Here is a 16,981-nt window from a genome sequence, read left to right on the forward strand (position 1 = left end):
AGCGAGGCAACCGCCAGAAGACCCTTGGAGTTGGATCAGTGTCTGGGTTAAATGATGGGGGTGGAGATGCTGAGGCCATTTAGGGCTTTAAAGGTCAACACCAACACTTTAAATTGTGCTCAGAAATGTGCTGGGAGCCAATGTCGGTCTTTTAGGACCAGTGTTCTATGGTCCCCACGGTCAATCCCAGTCACCAGCCCAGCTCCCGCATTCTTGATTAGTAGCAGTTTCTGAGTCACCTTCAACGATAGCCCCACATACAGCACATTGCAGTAATCCAAGTGGGAGATAATCATCCTGGTGAGACAGTGCGCAGGCAGGTTGGGTCTCAGCTGGCGTACCACATGGAGCTGGTAGACTGCCATCCTGGACACAGAATTAGCCTGAGTTTCTATGGACAATTATGAGTCCAAAATGACCCCAAGTCTGTGTATCTGGTCCTTTAGGGGCACAGTTAACCCATTCAGAACCAGGGATCCCCCCACAACTGCCCACCAGAAACAGTAGTTCTATCTTGTTGGGATTCAGCCTTAATCAGTTATCCAGCATTCATCTTCCAACCACCTCCAGACACTCACACAGGACATTTACCGCCCTCACTGGTTCAGATTTAAACGAGAGGTAGAGCTGGGTATCATACTGGGGAACATCCAGTCCAGATCCCCTGATGATCTCTCCCTGTGGCTTCATATAGAAGTTGCAAAGCATGGGAGAGGAAGGAGCCATTGGAATTATTTAGACTAGATGTAGTGCTCAGCATTAACTTTGTGGAGGGTTGTAAAGGGACCATCATTCAGTTTCAAATGAGCTGGGTAGCTGTGAAGATCACAACTATGGGCTGATTACGGGTATCATAGGAGATATATCCTGATAACAGTTTCCTAAAGAGGAACCATAGAGGGATTTTTTTCTGAAGATACAAAAGGAAATTAGAGAGAGCAGCAGAAACACAGGAGGAACAGGGTCCGGGAGGACAGCATAAAGAGCAGGGGAAGCGCTCCTGCTGACAGCACACTACATTGCAGAAACAATTGTGTTATTGTAGCACTACACTATTCACGCCATCTGTTTATAACTGATCTCATGGTAAAGGCCCCAATGCAAAATGGGGTCAAGTCCAACACACAAATGTTAGGTGAAGATGTATGTGTGAAGCTTGATTCTATTTAATCATTTTTGAGTCTTAAGTAAATTTTTGATGGAGCTGTAGGCAGTTGACATTGTAATGCAAAGCCAAGCTCTTAATTGCTGAAGTTTTCAGGGAATACAGATTTCCTAACAGATTAATCTACAATAAAACCAACTTGCATAGTATCAGTATTGATCATTTGATATCATTTGCAGCATTAGCCTTGAATTCCAACCAAGCAATGTCACACACAACCCTTTCATGCTTTTTTTACTGACAAATGAACAAAAAAAAAAGTTCACAGACTGTTGTTATTATGGCAGCACACCTACAATTCATAGTTTGTCAGCATTTCCATTAAAAAAACCATGAATTTCAAAGTTTTGTTACTTGGCCATAAAAGTTTGCTCTGAGTTGAACTGTATGCTGGAGTAGAAATTATTTCTCCCAATCTTGATCTTTCAATATACTTAAAAAGGTACATATGTAAAATGGATCGAAATGGTAATTTCTAAACCTACTATTGTGAAGTTGTTGATGATGTTAAAAAATTAAGCCACTAAATATTTAGTCTTATTTTATAAACATTTGTCTATTGGGAGGCTTAGAGTAGAGGTGAAAGAGGCAGAAGGTGGACCCGGACAATATTTTAATTTCACATTTGCAGCAAGGAGCTAAGTATACTTGCAGAGCTCAGTTTTCTCCTGTATAACCTTCCTTGGCCAAGCAGAGGGGGAAGAAAAGTGAACAGAGGTACAGGACATGCACAGAGAACTCTTGATTCTTCGTAAGAGCCTGTTGTGGTACTGTAGTGTGTGCTTTGGCAAGGAAAATAGGGCTCCAATATGCCACATTAGGAACCCAACACATTTGGGTACAAGACAGGGGCTTTAATGTGCTTTGCAACATTTATATTTGGTAAAGATGAATTCAGCAATTTAGTAAAGCAGGGAGTTATTTAACAGATTAGGAAGTGAAGCTGAAAGGCAGTGGCTTAACCAAAGTCACCCAAGGGATTTGGCCTCAGCTTTTCCAGCTTTAAGGTCCAATTCATACTTTATGCAACAAACTTGTTTGCATCCACCCAGTTGTGCAATGCTAAACATTACAAAAGGATGAAAGAGAGTTGTACATTTCTGAATATTCATGGCCGTGTAGCAGAAATATGCCAGGAAGCCACAAATTAGACAGCTCCACGTGCTTGGGCAGTTCCAGTGGTACAGATTATTTTACAATTTAGCATTAAAGAAGCAACTTATAAAAATATTCATTTCTATCTCAATAAAAGCTTAGCTGTGAAAATAATCATTTTAAGCATTAACGCCACAACTGACACTGTACCATTCATCCAAGCTTTTTTTTAAGTTTAACAAACAACACTATATTAAATAGCTGTATTATTTTAAAGTGGAATACTACTTTATAATTTCTTTGCAAAGTCAACATGCAGCAAATCTAAGTCTAAAAGATTGTTGTTGTTTTTAAGTAATAACCAAAGTTTTAGCATCAAGCAAATGTTATGGTCAAGTACAATCCCTGAAATGAGTTTTTTTAATAAAATGAAAACACTGACACAACCTTCACTATAGTATTGCAAACACCAACGCCATTGTACTTTGCTTAAATATCAGTTTGGATAAACTTGTTAAATTAAAAAAGAAAAGACTAAAGAGGTCAAAGTTGAAATATATAAGCAGACTAGTGTGGGTATTAAATAAGTTGTAAATTTATGTCCATCTTCCCAAGGAATTTTTTTCTTTGCTTTTTTTTAGCTCAGCCCATTTGGAGATATAAGTTAAAAGAGTTATTGGGTTTTTTTAAATGGAGGCTGAGTATGACCTTTCCTAGTCAAGTTGAATTTTTACATAAATACTTAAGTGTGCTAATATTTAGCAAACCGAGTTTTCTTTCACATTGTTATACAAACAGTTTTTCTTTCTTTTCAAGGCAAAGAAATTTTATAGTTGGAACAAAATTGACTATGGCAGTTTGGGTAAGTCATGGGTAACTCAAGCCAATTATTGAACTGGCTTCATAAGATCCTTTTTAAACTACACAGCATTCTTAAAACCTCAGATTTTTTAGGAAGTTAACCGTTCCTTAGCATGTGATGGTCCCACCAATTTCAAGCCCTGGCCAGATGTGTATTCTCGAACTGGAATCAGTGGCTACAAAGCAGCCAGCGTATCGTTAGTCACAATACAACAGTAAGGTTGTGAACATACCTGAGCAATGTTCAAGGTCTAGAGCATTGGAGGATGGGCAGGACAAGACAGGACAGAACAAAAATAAAGAAAGAAAAAAAGAAAAGACAAAACAGTGACTATGAGGCCAGCCTCAAGTTACCCCAAGTCAGACCAGGCCCTCCCACATGGTAAGGCAAAAAGAAAGGGAAAAAAGGGGTGGGGAGTAAAGTAAAGTAAATAAATAAATAAATTAAAAAGTTTAACATTAAACCATTCATTACCATTGACGGTAATGAAAACATGCCAAGGCATTTCACAGACAAATTCAATAGACTAGTGATCTAAGCAGCACATCTACCACCACCACTGCCGCTACCCCTCCAAAAAAGAGGGGAACGTTTGTCTGCCATAGGTTCAGGGTATATTTGAGGCTGGCCTTATAGGGAAAAAAAGCAATGCCAATATATATATGTATATATATATTTAAAGTCTCTACTTTTCAATTTTGAAACCTTTAAAGCAATATATAAATGATAGGAATAATAGTGCCCAATTAACCTAAAGCAATAATACTGAAGGTGGGGGGGGGAATCATGATCTGATCCTCAACTGTTTTGCTTAGTTAGCTATAGCAAAGAAAAAGAGAAAAGAAAAGTGCAGGTTCTATGCAAAACAAAAGGCATTACAGCACAATACAGTACCTGCTTGTTTAGACCTAGCATATTGCAGACCATATCTCTGGAATAGGGCTGCTCCAGCACATACCGCAACAAAGCAGTCTGGGGCTCAAACAGATCCTTGAAAACAAAAACAAAAAAGCATACAAATGCCAACCCTTTTGACACAAAAACATTTAACAGCTGAAATTAAGATTCCCCATCCGATTAAAGCATTACCAGCGACAGACATTGAGCAGGCTCCCTTCTTCCCACTAACATTTGTATTGCATGACTCTTACATCAGATATTGCTTCCTCTGATGGCAGGAGTTGGGGTAAGTGATTTAATGCTCTAAGACTTAACAAGGGTCTTATTTCAGGTTATCGCCATAACTATTCTCCACCAACCCCGCCCAAATTATTACCTATCAATACAAGAGTAGGCAATAAATGGCTGTGTTTTTAGATAGGTGGGAATGGAAGCTTTTCACAGAAGCAGAAACTCATCTTCTGTGACGCAGAATCCATGGCCACCGGCTTCATTTCCAACTTGTATGAACATTCTCGCTGTCTCTCTATTCCTGCAGGTTATTTTATTCTTGCAGTCTTATTAGCATGCACTAAGAATATTTGGCTACACCTTCGATCACCTCCAACTTCACCACAGAGACAGTACAAAAAGGACCCACTTGATTTTCTGGCCGACAGATATGAACAATGGGGCACAGTGAATATGGGGACCGGGAGGAGCTAAGGTGGTCCAACACAACTTACCTTTATGTACCGCTTGCTGAATTTATGCGACAATAAAAGTGCAACACTTTTTAGCTGTCATGGTGGCTTGCTTGCTACTTTTCAAAATACCTAAACGCCCCAAAGCGTTTCTTGTACGGATCCGTGAGAAGTTTGGGCAAAACAGAGAACCAGAGCAGCTGCTATTTCTACCAAACTATAAGGAAATGTCACCTCCAGGAGACATTTTCCCTCAATAGCATTAGCCACTCCCTCCAGGAGGGTTCTGTTCTTTGGCAGAGTCCTCCTGTGACATCAAGAACAGTTGAGGTGGCAACACTTGCATGCTCACTAGGAAGAAATGCAACTTCCTATTATGGGTGAACCCTCATTGGATGTGCTCTGCGCAAGGAGCTTCTGAAAGCAGCTGGCAGCAATAGAGTAAAGCAGGGGACCACATTTATCAAGCAAGAATACTGAATTTGCTTGTATATAGTTGACACGTTCAATTCAATAGCCATGTGCAAGGAGCCCAAACAGGCTTTGTTAGGGAGCCAACATTCCAGTTCCCTACCAGTCCTACTACTCTGGTGAAAGGAAGGTGTAGTAGGGCTTTGCTTTTGATTCAATGCGGCACTTCACAGATGCTCCAGGTGCACGCAAGGCCCAGTGCAACTGCAGGGACAAGCCCCTCCCACCTTCACAACTCAAATTCCCACACATCTTGCCTCGTTTCAAGCTTCCCCAAGGGCCAGCGCAAGGATCACTTTCTCACAAGTTTCCAAGCATTTGCAGAGCCAGGGTTACTTTCAGGTACACACCCCTGCTTTATAAGCTCAGTAGGGTGGATATTTTGCAACAAGAAGAAAAACAACAACGATAACATACTCTCTCTTTTTAGGACCCTGAGAAAAAGCTGTATGTTTCTTTAGGAATCAGAACATGCAATCAATGGTCTAACCCTAAACAACATGTTAATGCATTCTCAAAATCGCATAAGCACCAGCACTTTAACCGGTCTATGTGAAAAAGTTCCACAAATTGTTCCCCCTCACATTTCTAAGTTAGAAATACGGCTTTCACATCTGTCACATGCACATATACCTTATCATATGGCAAAAGGCCTTTCAGTGGGAAACGAAGAGTTGTAGGATCCAGCTTCCATGAATTGCAAATAGCACCAGAGTTATTTACTACAGGAAGGAGGCTACATCGCCCTACATGTATTGGAAACCAAAGAGAGAAACCATGAGTCACAAAGTATACCTCTCCCTAAATTTGCAAGGCATAAAAACCCTAGGATATTGTTAGCCAATTCTTTTTGTATACAATAGAAACACTAGTAATAGGGCTTTGATTGTTCCATGCCTATAGGCATCTGTGTGAAGTTATCACAGATGCTGCATTTTTCAAGCCCCAGGATCAGTTTATTTATTTATTTTATAAAAAATATTTGTATACTGCTGTATTGTAAAGAACTACCAGCCGTTTACAACAATATAAAAACATAAGAGCAAACGATAAAATCAAAACAAGTTAAAAGGCCAAAAATATTGTGGGAATATGGTCATTTGTCCATAAGAGCATGGGCAAAAGTTTATTATTGCAAGCATGATTTCATAGCAGAAAGCATTGCTTGGAAGCATGAGCAGCGCATGGACAGCTCATGCCATCCAATGATTGGTCCACGTAGTATAACATGATCAACTGCGTGGTCTGGTGTGAGAACATGAGACTAATGTATTGTATTGTCTTTTATCTGCTGACTGAGGCAAAGCTCTCTCCTTGAATTTGTATCCTTCTTCGGCACACAATAAAGGTTGGGCTACAGCAGCTTCTAGAGTGAGCTGCGGCCAGATTTCTGCAACCCATCTCGGCGTGAGACTGATTATTTACGGATGGCGAGCTGGTTCTCGTCAAAATATAATTAAAAACAAACAGCAGCAGACCATCGTGGGGGATGTACTCTTAATTGTCTAAATAGGTGTAGAAGAATAGAAATGCTTTCAGCAGATATTTAAAAGTTGGCACAGGAGGAGCCAGCTGAATCTCTAGTGGCAGGGTGTTCTACAGGACTGGGCTAATGACACTAAAGGCTCAATTTTCTCATTGTTCTCAACCAGGAGCTCCCACCAGCAATCAGGCCGCTGCATTCAGCACCAGTTGGCCCTCCCGAACACGACCCAAGGGCAGCCCCACAGAGAGCACATTACAGTAATCCAGCCTCAAGGTTACCAATGCATGGACAACAGCAATCAGGTTATCCTTATCCAGGAACCTGGGTGTAGCTGGTGAACCAGAGGAAGTTGGTAAAAGGCCCTCCTAGACACCATCGCACAAGTGGTGTCAACACTGGTTCCCAATGCTTGATCCCAGAGACCACCAAGTGGCAGGTTACGGGCACGCAGGAATCAGTGGCACATCTAACTAATCATCAGACAGGCTATCTGTATTTAAACATTATGGGTTAGAAATTGCACATTAGATCCTTCTACTGCTGACAACAAAGCTAACATTACATTGCTATATTTAGAAACTCTTACCACAGATGGAATTTATTCTCGCTGTAGGTCTGAAGGAATCCACGAAGTCCGATACTAGGTTGCCTAACAACTTAAAAAATAAATAAAACTGGAAGTTAAATACCCAGTTGAATTTGCACCCAACAAGCAAATTAATTATCCAATACTATGAGATTAATCCAAATGCTATAAATCTTCACCAGTAAGTTATCATAATTTGAATTAAGAACTAGGTCAGCAAAACTGGCTTCAGCCACTATCTATTATGTTATCCAAAAAAGGGCAAAGCAGTCTTTAGCCTGCCTCCTTTCAAATGTCAACAACAACATTAACTAAATCTCGTCACATTATGAACCTCCACTGTCCTTTCCTGTGTGCAAAGGAAGATAAACAAACAAGAGCAATCAGCAAACACGCATAAGGGGAGAACTCTTGAGTGCAACACCAGACAATAGGATTTTAAAAGGAAATGACAGACACACACAATTTTTTTAATGATATATAAAGGACCTATTCTTCACAAAATGAAGATGCAGTGAAATAGGAAATGCAAAGCATTTCTGTAGTTTCCTTTACAGTACAATCGTTCTAGGATGCTCTACAGTAAGTCTCAAGGAGCAATTGGTCCGAGACTAAGCTTGCCTGGATAAAACACCTGAGGTGCGTATTTGTGACAGTGATGAAATCCTTTTGATCAAGGGCTATGCTGCATGCCTACTAAGAACTTGGCACACTGAACCTAGATGTCGTTTCCCTTCCCTTTGGAATAAACTGGTCCCATACTACTCCAGGCTTTAAGGAAATGAAGGCATTTTGTCCTTTTAAATATATATCTTATGCCTTACCCAATGTGGAAGTTTTCCTTCGGGATACAACTTTCGGATCTCTGTGACCGCAAAGTAGGCAGGTAATAAACATGCATTCCTTTCCAAAATGTAGGCAACTACCTAGGTAACAACAAAGAGAAGAAAATTGAAGGAAAAAAATTGTTTACAAAATTTACAGAAAAGCAAGTGAAATATAGTGAAATGTTGCCATATGGAGCAATCCTGTTCATGGTTCCAGCAAGCTAGTCATACCCAGACCACTGCCCCAAAATTTCTGTCTTCCCCTAGCCACCGAACAAGCTGAGTCTTCATTTGGTTGTGCTCCCTTACATTTTGGACTTTTATAAACCTTGCAGTTCCCCCAAGCATTTTGTACTTGTTTTATGAATGTAATTTTATTGTTGATTTTATGCTGTTCCCTGCCATTATATTTTTTTCTTAATGCTGGCAGCATAGAATTTTTTGCAAATAAAAATAAAATAAAGCATTGCACTATCTGTCTTCTTGTTTCTCAGTGACCTCATTCTGGCTCTATGGCCACCAGCACCCAGCACCTGTGCTTGTTATTAGAGGGGACAAAGCAGAATGGAATGGAGGGAAGGATAAAACAAGGTCAGAATGAGGAGATTTGGTTGTAATGTTCCAGACAAACAAGTTTCAGTTTTAATTTTACTACAGTGGGGTGCTCCAACATTTCAGAAAGCTAAGAATGGAATCGTTGAAAGGATGCTAACCATCTAGATTTTTAAAGCAGTTAGCACTCTTAGTTGAACACATTGAAAATACTATATCCAATATTAAAAAATTTCTTTCAGGAAGGCTGGACAACAAGGAAGAATGCTTTTCTTCCAGGACATAACATGCTAAAGAACCACGGTGATTGGAACCAAACTTCATGTTTTAATTCACTTCTTTTTTTAGTAGTTGCAATGCTTCCTTTGCAAAAGATTTGGATGTGTTGTCTGAATATCTCAAGGGACCTGTAAGAAAATCTCCTGTTAAGGAGGTGCTACAGATACACTACTATTGCACTCTGCATCTTACACACAGAGAATAACTTTCTCTAGTAGATGCATGTCAGATAAACTTTCTCAGAGGTCTCTTTTAAGGCAACCAAAGATTAATTGGCTTTTAAACCAAATTGAACATGTAAATTTCAAACGCTATCCAAAGCCTTGTTTGACAGACGTCTGCAGTTTAAAATAACTTATTGTGTTATTGCATCCTGCACCACTTCGCAAATTTACCTCTCTTGCTGCTAAAAGTTGCTGCACAACAGCAGAGCTCACTGTGTTGGGAATAGTTAGGATTTTTTCTAGGATACCCTTCAAAAGATCTCGCACACCCTATAAAAACACAGAAAAAAATTATATAGATAAAATCTGGGAAAACATAGTGTACATGTTTGAATTTTAAAGAAATAGAAGATACACACACAGATATAGGATTTTTCAGTCCTTAGAATTATACTGATTGTCATCCACTTTCTTAATACCATATACACAGATTCATCCAATGGGTTCAGCTTCTCTTGCCACCCAAATGAGGCTGCTTGTTAGAACTACATTGTTTCCCAGGAGCTGGTAAGGAAAACTGTGTGAAGAAGTAAGCTACTGTGCATTGATTCCCCTGCTGGATGTTGGGTGTGAGTTTATCATTGTTGAATGCCTCAATTCAGTTATAAGGATTGTACACACAGCTTCCAATGCTGCACTGGAAACCAACGTACAATGTTTGAATGTATGATCCTACAGATGAGATATGCATGCAATGATGATGATCCACATCATCACAGCACAGTTACCATGCTGATATACTTTGCACCTTTTTCGAGGTGATGATGAAAAGGCATGGCCCCTATCCACTGTTTGGATACTACACATAATTATTCCTATGTGAATCCCACCAGTTTGGGAAACCCTACAATTCAAAGTAATTTTTGAGTGGTCACCTACCAATGGTGTTGGCAATAAGAAAATCTGGATTAAAAACTTCAGCTCAAGTCCTGGAATCATTAAGTGTCCTCAAGAAGCAATTTTTCTATCTCTGTTTCAACTCTACTCTCAACAGATATAATAAATGATAGCCTACATCATACAATTACTGAATAAGCACAAGGTAAAGCAAGGGAGATCCCAAGCCTCAGGATAAGGTAGGCATTAAATTTAAATAAACAACCTAGAATACTGTTTGTAGCCTATAATAGCAATATAAAAAGCACAATGAAGTATTGCAACACAGAGATTTTTAAAGACCATTACCTTGTAGTCTACACCACCGATTATTTTTTGGACAAGCTTAAATGTTAGAGACCAAAGCTGTGTCCTTTCCCACTCTAGGTTATCAGAATTTAGCAGAGATTCACAAACCATCCTGGAGAAATTGAAAACAAAAGTGAGTGATGTATTTTCTACGAGAAAGTTGTCAGGCTCCAAGTATTAGTGCATATGAGGACAATCTTTAAGCACCCAATTTTCCATCATGCTTTTCCACAGGCCCAGTTTGTCTGGAAGAAACGTACCTTGGTGGAAGCAGCCCAGTCTCCACAGCCATTGCTAAACAGTCATACAGAAAAGAAATTCTTTTAGGACTATGCTGGCTATGTATGAACCTTACAATCCACTGAACACATTGTTCATGAGATTCCTGTAAAAGAAAAGATAAACATGTCAGTAATTCAGATTTCATAAACTTGAAAAGAGATTGGGAACAAGTAAATATTTACAGTAATAAAACCTCCAAGCAAGTATCTTTAATAATTCCTGTTTGTGAAGAGGATGGAAAAAGATTCTCAAAACAATTCTCTGGAAGACCATTCAGTAAAGTCCATCACTATTAATCTAGTTAAGCAACACAGATTACTGGAAAGAAGGGGAGTTGAGAGACTGCTGAGATTTGAATTTGGGGTTGTTTCATAGAACAGCAAGGGCCTAGGAAAGTGCAGAATGGTACGGTGGGTTCTATCCTTCTTGCTATGTCAGCCACATGCTGGTGTAGTTCAGGGGTCCAAAGGCAAGGCCCCTTGGGGGATCTGCAAGGCTTAGAATCAATTGAATTTGAAGCCTCCAATGGGCCTCCCTTACACTCCATTCTGGGGCCTTTCCCCTGTCTACTGCTGGTAGGACTGCCAGCAGGAGCTTCCTGGCCACTTGTGCTGAGCTGGTTTAGGAACAAAATGTGAGTAAGCGGGTATCTGACAGAGGTGTGTAAAATTGTGCAAGATGCAGGAAAAGTGAATGGAAAGAATTTTTTCTATCTCCTGACACTAGAACTCAGGGTCATCCAATGAAGTTGAATTCAGGACAGATAAAAGTACTCATTCACATGGTGCATAGTTGATGAAGTTCGCTATCCTGATATATAATAATGGCCACAAACTTGGATGATTTTAAAAGGGAATTTGACAAATTAATTGAGGATAAGGCTATCAGTGCATACTATCTATTGGAGGCATTATGCCTTTGCGCACCAGTTGATGGGAATCACAAGTGGGGAGAGCACTGTTGCATTTATGTCCTGCTTATGTGCCACAGGCATCTCTTGGGCCACTTGAAAACAGGATGCTGGACTAGATAGACCTTTGGTCTGATCCAGAAGATCAGTGATTTTGTATTCTTATATTCCTGCTAAGCCCAACAGCAAGGGCCTAGGAAAGTGCAGAATGGTACGGTGGGTTCTATCCTTCTTGCTATGTCAGCCAGAAACCAGGAACAGCAGAAACCAGAGCAGAAACCAGGAACAGCAGCTTATAAAGCAGAACTGGCTGGGTGGTGCACAGAGACCCTAAGACAACATTCTGGCATCTTAAAAATAAAACAGCACACCCTATTAATTAGCTGAACTTCAGGACCTGCCTGTGGCTTTTAACTACTGTAAGCTATCTGAGATCTCTAAACAGCAGAAATTCCACTCACAGAGTTACTGGCACTATTGTATAGAATTATGAAAACCTGATCTGTAAGTTGATGAATTGCTTTGGGAAGCTTTGGGTGTTTTCTAAAAAATGTCAGCAACAGATGGATTACTCACCTGAGAAAGATTGCTCCAGAACTGTCTAAAGGCTCCCAAGCAACTGATCAATTTGGTTCTCTCATCTTCAGGAGTGTCCATAAACATGCTGTAGAAAATAAAACCACTATTATTATTATTTTGGTGGGGGGGAGACACATTCCATCATCAGAAAATACAAGATGTTTACTATCATGCAAGCAAATAGTTTCAGTGCACTTACCCAGGAAAGGCTTCCTCTATGACCTCTGTTTTCTACAAAGGGGAAAAAGCAAAAACAAAACAAGTTTTGTTATTTCCTCTACCCTATGTTAAGTCAAAGGCTCCACAGTAACTGGGGGAAGCAAAGTCATCAACTAATCAAAAATGTAACTGCTGAAATGAAAATAAGCCACAAGAAAAATGAATGCTGAAAGATCCAGGCAGAAAAAGAGGCCTTAACAATTTTTATAGCTATACCCCGCTTTTCAAACACTACTGGTTCCCAAAGAGGCTTAAAATAAGAATTCATAAATGAATATAATATATTGTTGTCAGTATCAAATGCTGGAAATAACAGAAGAAGGTTAAGTTCCCATATCTTGATGCTTTACTAATCAAACACACAACAGCAGCCTTAGGCACTACTAGTAGCACTAGTCTGTCTCTGACTCTTAGTGGCCAACATCTGAAGCCTGCAGATTTGCATCCTGCATACGCTTACCAAAATATTCAGCTTGCTTCATCAAGCCTTGCCTGTAGGTGTGGATTGCAGGGCCCAAGGAGCGTTAGAAACAGATATTAAAGCTAGGAGCCAAATGGCACCTTAAAACTAGGTTATGGGCACAACAATGGAATGTCTAGGTGTGCTTTTTATATCAAGACAAAGCTGAAAATGAATGAATGAACTGCAGCTAAAATATTATGTTCATTTTTTATATGGTCTAGTTCTTCACCTGCCCACCCCTCAATATTCTTAAGAGGGTCTCTTCTCCAGAGAGTAGCTAGAAGTGGGGAGGCAGAAAAGGGTCCTCCTTTTCTTCCACTCTGCAGTTTTAATCTGAAATCTTAGGCGCCCAGAGCTCAGAAACTGCTCGCAATAATAAAATTCTGTGTCGCAAAATGCATCTAGAACCGGGTCCAACAGATCCTACAGTCAAATAAAAATGTCACCTGCCAGTTCAGTGGTCCTCTTTTACACACATGGCCCAAGACCCACCGCTGCTGATTATTATATAAAATACAGTAGTATTTGGATAGAGATGAAACCAATTTACTCTATTCTGTGTACTGCAATTCCTTGGAGCTCTTTCTAGGTCTTTCCACTGCTTAAATATTTCCTACGTCTTTATATATGCTGTAAACCGCTCAGAGTGGCTGGGGAAACCATGGTTGTTGCAATTATTATTATTACAGTGGTACCTCTAGTTGCGGACATGAACCGTTCCGGGGTGTCATTCGCACCCCAAAAAGTCCTCAGCTAGAGCAGTGCTTCTGTGCAAGTGTGGAGCACAATAGTGCGCTTTTGCGCATGCGTGAACGCTTCTACGCATGCAGCGAAACCCAGAACTATACACTTCCTGGTTTGCTGCGTTTGCAAGCCGAAAAGATGCAACATGAACCTAACACAACACGAGGCATGACCGTACTATAATAAAGTTCAGTAGATGGCATACTATATGACAGGGATGTCAAACTGGATCCTGTCAGTGGGTCTGTCCCTTATGTCCCACACCCCATCCGAAGTTTGCTGTTAATCACATAACATCACAATAATGTCAGGTGATCTGTGTTGGCAGTGAAAAGGCTTCAACAGTCAGCTGATCATCCGGGCTTGCAAACTGCAATGCACAGTGCTATGCAAACTCCATCACTGATTGTTAGCACTCACAAAGAACTGCAAAGAACCACCTTTGGCCCAGCAAGGTCTTACCTGTCTCACATCTGATGTTATATGTAACATCAGGTTGAGAACTGGTGGCTGTGGCTTGGCCAAAATGGCCTCACGGGCCAAATGGGAAGGCCTGGTGGGCCTCTACCATTGTTACAGGATGAAGAACCAGTTAACTAGAGCAAAACTCCATCAGTTAGGGGTACTCCTTTTTCAAATTTTTCAAATGCTCCTAGGAAATCAGTTGGGAAACCATCAGAGTCTACTGCAAGAATCTCAACTAAAACATCCACAACATTCAACCTCTGCTTAAAAACCTCCATGGAAGGAAAGCCTACCACCTTCCAAGGGAATCCATTCCACTGTCATAATTTTTTCCCCTGATATCTCCCTTTGGGTGCTCCTAAGCAAAATCAGCACTTCTTTATGAACCCTTCCCTTCAATAGATACCATCCAAAAAGCATCATACTCCAGCCCCAGCCTTCTACCCCAGAGACATTCTTGGCCTTACAACCACTCCACTTTGTCCACATAGTGTCATTAATGTAGCCTTGTATTTAACAACCTACAGGGCAAGCAGGAGTTCCATGCAGGTGGTGGTGGGGGTGATGGAGGAGGGATGTATCACTCAATTCCTCTTCCACCTCCACGCCACTTGGTTTCCCTATTAGCATGGAGGAAGAAAGGGAAATAATTTCATCCACAACCAGCATGGAAATGCAGTGGGCTAAGTATTATGATCATGATTATTATGATTATGATTACCTTAAGAAGCTAGTAGCCTGTGCTCCCATGGTGGTTATAGAGTGGGCATCTCTCCACAACAGCCTGCATGGAAATGCTAGTAGCCTTATCGTTTTCTTTTTTAAAAGGGTAGTAGTCCTTATTCAAAAGCCGTTTTCAGGCATTCATCCAGGACACATGCATACGTGCAAGTTCCCGATGCTTGCAAGTACGATCAACCAGATATGTTTGCAAGTCCTCTTCAGACTTCCATGTTGAAAACACACACGTCAGGGTAGGTGGAGAAGGATCACCTCAGTAACATAGTAACATAGGCTAACATGTGCAGCCCATCCCTTTAAATCTTTGCATGCGTCGAGCGAATATTTTGGGGGTTGCCTCTAAGCGAAGCTCCCTGCGTTGTTCTTGTTGGGAGAGAGCGCCACTGGAGCTGCGCCCCGCCTTCCTCTCTCCTGGCACCTGTGGCCCTCCGTGGATGTGACTGGCCTCCGGGACCCCATCAGCCAACACGGCCGCTGGTCAGGCAGCATCCACGGAAGGGCCCTTCCCTGCCCCCGGCACCGCTGCTGCGCTTCCCTTTCACGACACGGGTCTTGCCCGCCTCAGCCCGCCAGCGCCTTCATTCCGACGACACGCAGCCACCCACTGCCCACGCGAGCAGCTCTGAGCCGCGGGAACTCACCACCACCTCCTCAAAGATGCTCTGCAGCTGCGTCTCCATCGGGACCGCCATGACGCCGGCGGAGGAGGAGGCCTCCTCTTTCGCTAGGAGCCGGCCGGAAACAAGGAAACTGCAGAGCGGCCCACCGGAAGCCGCTTCCTTTCTTATCCGGGTGGCCGGCGCAGCTGCGGCGTTTCGGTTCCGGAACCGCGAGCTTCAGCCCAACTAGGGAGGTGGGAGGCGGCGGACCCCCCTTTCGAGCCTACCCACCCGGGACCGGCTCCGCATCCCTGGCCCAGCCGAAAGAGCCCGTCAGTTTTGCCAGTTCTGCATAGTCCGACAATTTATCTTGCCATGATTCTTTAGTTGGGGTTTCTTCAGTCTTCCATCCTTGTGCTATTAGAACTCTCGTGGCTGTAAAAACCAGGGAATTTAAAATAAATTGGAGTTTACTATCATTAAATGCATTATGTACTTTCATTACATCAGTATTTTCTTAAAATAAAATACATGTGCTTTCTGGAAAGGGGTTCAATACTGGACTGGTAGAAGGGACTTGGAATGCTAACAGTTCACATGTTAGGAGGTGCAATACTTGATTGTCATATTTACAACTTCACAACTATATGAAAATGATGTACAGATGGTATATCACACCAGTACAAATAGCAAAAGTGTACAAAACCGGGTCAAATATATGCTGGAAATGTAAACAAAAAGAAGGTACTGTACTTTTTATCATATTGGTGGGAATGTGAAGTTTTTTTTTAAACAAATGGGAAATGATATATAATTAATTGAAAAAAAAATGTTTAAAATGACATTTGTAAAAAAACCAGAAGCATTTTTGTTAGGGATTGTAGGACAAGACCTGCCAAGAAAAATAAAGGATTTATTTATGTATGCTACAACAGCGGCAAAAGTCTTGTTAGCACAAGGATGGAAGAATGAGGAAATCCCAATGAAAGAACAGTGACAAAAAAAACTGATGAGCTATGTGGAACTGGCTAAATTGACATATAATAATAATAAGAATAAAATTATATTTATATCCCACCCTCCCCAGCCAAAGCCGGTCTCAGAGCGGCCAACAACAGTAAAATGATACAACATTCTAAAATCATTTCATTATAAAATCAATTCAAATCAGATTAATGGCAACCATTGGGCTAGAGTTCTGTGAGGATTGCCAAAGGAGGGGGTCAGGCTGTGCCCTGGCCAAAGGCCTGGTGGAACAGCTCTGTCTTGCAGGCCCTGCGGAAAGATGTCAAGTCCCGCAGGGCCCTAGTCTCTTGTGACAGAGCGTTCCACCAGATTGGAGCCACAGCTGAAAAAGCCCTGGCTCTGGTTGAGGCCAGCCTAAACTCTCTGTGGCCCGGGACCTCTAAGATATTTTTGTTTGAAGACCATAAGGTCCTCTGTGGGGCATACCAGGAGAGGCGGTCCCGTAGGCATGAGGGTCCTAGGTTGTATAGGGCTTTAAAGGTTAAAAGCAGCACCTTAAACCTGATCCTGTACTCCACCGGGAGCCAGTGCAGCTGGTATAGCACTGAGTGAATGTGATCCTGCAGCATTCTGCACCCACTGGAGTTTCTGGGTCAGTTTCAAGGGCAACCCCACATAGAGCGAGTTACAATAATCCA

The 16,981-nt window shown here is 41.5% G+C and overlaps 1 protein-coding gene across 2 annotated transcripts in view; it reads right to left on the reverse strand.

The window, feature by feature from the left end:
* The window catches only part of MED23 (mediator complex subunit 23), a 42,544-nt gene extending 27,052 nt beyond the window's left edge, over window positions 1-15,492 (reverse strand). Inside the window, exons 1-11 of one of the 2 annotated variants that reach the window (XM_081855246.1) lie at window positions 15,360-15,492; window positions 12,286-12,317; window positions 12,084-12,171; window positions 10,576-10,700; window positions 10,316-10,427; window positions 9,302-9,400; window positions 8,073-8,174; window positions 7,249-7,318; window positions 5,810-5,922; window positions 4,017-4,112; window positions 3,355-3,372 (exon numbers count right to left, since the gene is read on the reverse strand). In XM_081855246.1, coding sequence (XP_081711372.1) covers window positions 3,355-3,372; window positions 4,017-4,112; window positions 5,810-5,922; window positions 7,249-7,318; window positions 8,073-8,174; window positions 9,302-9,400; window positions 10,316-10,427; window positions 10,576-10,700; window positions 12,084-12,171; window positions 12,286-12,317; window positions 15,360-15,410 — 906 coding nt within the window. In that variant the 5' untranslated portion in view covers window positions 15,411-15,492. The remainder of the gene's footprint in view (window positions 1-3,354; window positions 3,373-4,016; window positions 4,113-5,809; window positions 5,923-7,248; window positions 7,319-8,072; window positions 8,175-9,301; window positions 9,401-10,315; window positions 10,428-10,575; window positions 10,701-12,083; window positions 12,172-12,285; window positions 12,318-15,359) is intronic. The other variant, XM_081855247.1, reaches the window with a different exon arrangement.
* Window positions 15,493-16,981: the final 1,489 nt, after the last annotated feature.

Source organism: Podarcis erhardii, assembly GCF_964252035.2.
Source record: "Podarcis erhardii genome assembly, chromosome: 3".
NCBI lineage: Eukaryota > Metazoa > Chordata > Lepidosauria > Squamata > Lacertidae > Podarcis > Podarcis erhardii.